Below are 3,281 nucleotides of genomic sequence, written 5' to 3' on the forward strand. Positions count from 1 at the left end.
CCTCTCGGTTAGTTATAGTTAGTAGTAATAGATAGAGATATAAACGAACTAGTTAACTTACTACCTCTTTCTGGTTAATAACAAAAAGAGTCATATTTGCAAGCTAGGGTGTGAACTGATGGCACGCAAATGAAAGATGGCTGGAACGAAATTCGATCAAATGTAGAGAAAATAAAAATGAACAAATGAAGTGAGACAAGAAACAATACAAGAAACAAAGAATGAAAACTCATGTTTACATCTATGTTTTCATATACATGCACGTTAACTGTGATTTTCATGCGACTAAGTCATGATCAAGTTGTCCAGTTCACATTAATGGTCAGACAAACATGATGATTCTTAGCTAACTAACTGCATGTGAATTGTCTTAGAATGTAACTTTTCACCAGGAACCTGCTTCTTCGACATTTTTTGAAAGAATTTAAAGGATACGGCCATCCACCGCTGGGATTCTGAGATTATGATCAACTATAATTACTTCTTAGGATCTGCAACTTGTCATGGAAAACACATTTTAGCTTACACTTTTATGACATCGCTCTATTAGCGTTTTGGGGGTTGCAAGTAATAATATGTGCACTCTCTAATCTGGGGGGGGGGGGGGGCAAAGATCCCGATAATGAAGGTCAAGAAAATTGCGCACATAGGTAAAAGGACACAGGTCAAGAGAACAAGAGATGATTAGTTAGACTTTCGATTACCTGGTTTTTTTCAATTAACTGCATCCTAGATACAGGGATTAATCTTTCTTATTATTTGCGATAGTACTTTATATCATAACATTTAAGTTGTTTTCAATGGCACAATCAATTGTTGAACAATTATCATCAACATTAGTGCATTGTAAACATAAATAAGATATTACATTAGCAATACATAATCAAAAGGAAAACAAAACAACAGTAATATGAGGCTGTTATTACGTAACTTATCGATATTACGTAACATTCCTAGCATTTTGAGTTTAGTATTATTTCACACTTTCATTCTCACCCTGAATGCAATCAAAAGTGTGATCTAATTGTTGATATTTAAAAGTAACACCTTGTAGCTCTCTATAGCCCAAGTGTGAAATGCCTTTAGACGCTGATGATAGGCGTATGCTGTTAGCCAATCAGATTGCAGCATTAATTTTCACTCTTTTCTGGATCATCTCCGGGCAAATTTTCCAGTTATTTCCAATTTGAACATCTTCAGTTCCGGGCTGTTAATCACTCAACTTGAAAACAGATAAATATAAACAAGAAAACAAATTGTTGCGCCTCAGTACAAAAACATTCCAAAACAGAAAAAATTAAGTGGTTTCAATATCCCAATTATTAATAACCAGACATTATTCAAGTTAATTTAAATGCAAAACCCAGTCAATAACAATTTGGGGAGGCAATTTAGCCCCCAAAATCTGGGCTATCCTTTAAGAACGGAGACTTCTGATTCGACTTTAAATCACCCCGAACCTCAAATAATCTTGGACCCCGGGGAACTTGACGACGATGAAGTCCTGGATCCCAGATCTCTTGACATCAGCACCGACGAAGGAGTCCACAGTGGTGGTTCATCATCTGAATCGAGCCCAGAACTCGGAGGCAAGGCTGCAAATGGGCAAAAACAAACAAAGCCTCCCTATTCATACATAGCCTTAATAGCCATGGCAATCTTGTCATCACCTCAACGAAAATTGACTCTGAGCGGAATCTGCGAATACATCATCAACAAATTCCCATATTACAGGGAAAAATTCCCGGCATGGCAAAACAGTATCCGTCATAATCTCAGCTTGAACGACTGTTTTGTCAAAATTCCAAGAGAACCAGGCAACCCAGGCAAGGGTAATTATTGGATCCTGGATCCAAACGCGGAATCCATGTTTGAGAATGGAAGTTTCCTCCGACGAAGGAAAAGATTCAAGAGGGAGAATCACTTGAACATTTTCCATCCTTCAGCCCCCTTTATGTTCGCCAATCCAGCAGCTGCAGTCGGACACCCGGGAGGTCATTTTCCAGGAATTCCATTCAATCAGCTTGACATGATGCGATTTCAACCTTACGTTGGATCTCAAATGTCACCGATTAATTTTGCCGCAATTCATCAACAAACGCAAATAATTCAGGCAATTAATTTCAACTCTGCAATGCAGGCGTTCAATCAACAACGTCAACAACATCAACAGCAAACACAACAACATCAACATCAGCAACATCCACAATCGAATGTAAACAAACCTTTGGCAGGTACCTTTTCGCCCGTAACAAGTCAAAGTCAAAAGTTCATCAACTTCACTCAAGTACCAACCTCACTACCCGTTAGAAATACCAGTTCATTGAAGCGACCATTTTCAGAAGCGAACGAAACTGGAAACGTCGATGAAAAACGTGATTTGATTTCAGATGAAGTTGTGACAACTCCAGTGAACAAGAAGGCAAAGAAAGAAAACTCATTCATGATCAGCAATATAATCTCTTCAGGCAACGAAAAATCAGCTTCCTCGACTCATAATCACCTGAATTCTTCAAACACGATTAAGAGAATTGACAAACAAGAAAAATCATAGCAAAGAAGTGATTGCTTTCATTTTGAATTCAGAAACTTTTAAACTTTTGTATTGACTTTTAATAACTTAATTTTCAACATTTTATAATAAAACTACTTGAAGAACATGTTCTCCTTTGTGAGCGTCCGCAAAAAAAATTCAAGTGAGCAAGTAAACGCTAATATTTAAAACAATTCATTTGCAGATCTAGAAAAGTTTGCGAGTTTTGCGAACTGAAATGCGAAAAAACCAGATTTGGATTTTTAACTTACACATTACTTTTATTCGACAGTTAAAATCAAATATAAAACCTTCCAAGGCGTTTAAGTCAGTGGTATTTTAAATGAATACTTATATTTCCAGGTTAATTTTATTGTAAAAAGAATTGCTATGCAAAATGTTACCCCGGAAGTTGAGTTTATCTTGGATTTCACGAACCACTGGATACTATTTAGTTCCCATTTAAGTTCATTTAATATATGCTCCCGTTTATTTCGAAGAAAAAATTAAATAACCAGAGTAAAACGCTTTAGATCCAGTAGCACAGGAGGTGAATCAGCAATGAATCATGTAACTTGAGTTCAAGTGTTCGCAAAAGCATAACTAAATTCCTGGGTAAGAATACAAAAATGTTTGTTCCAATCCTTTCAATTAGCCAATTTTGTTTTACACAAAAAAAGTTTTGACTCAAGCTTCTTTTTTCCAAAGCAAACCAAAGATTGAAACAAATTAAGTCAAAACGCAGAAA

General features: G+C 36.4%; 1 protein-coding gene across 1 annotated transcript; it reads left to right on the forward strand.

Annotated features, from left to right (window-relative positions):
* The first annotated feature begins 1,354 nt into the window (after positions 1–1,354).
* On the forward strand, positions 1,355–2,640 carry LOC142336683 (uncharacterized). The gene has a single exon (XM_075385593.1). It carries the CDS (start codon positions 1,355–1,357, stop codon positions 2,552–2,554), a length of 1,200 nt encoding a protein of 399 aa, XP_075241708.1. The 3' UTR covers positions 2,555–2,640.
* Positions 2,641–3,281: the final 641 nt, after the last annotated feature.

Source organism: Convolutriloba macropyga, chromosome 3, assembly GCF_964194025.1.
Source record: "Convolutriloba macropyga chromosome 3, txConMacr16.3, whole genome shotgun sequence".
NCBI classification, from domain to species: domain Eukaryota; kingdom Metazoa; phylum Xenacoelomorpha; order Acoela; family Convolutidae; genus Convolutriloba; species Convolutriloba macropyga.

Bases quoted from the DNA above. Each gene is read 5' to 3' on its own strand.
- LOC142336683 (XM_075385593.1), top strand. From the start codon at position 1,355: ATGCAAAACCCAGTCAATAACAATTTGGGGAGGCAATTTAGCCCCCAA.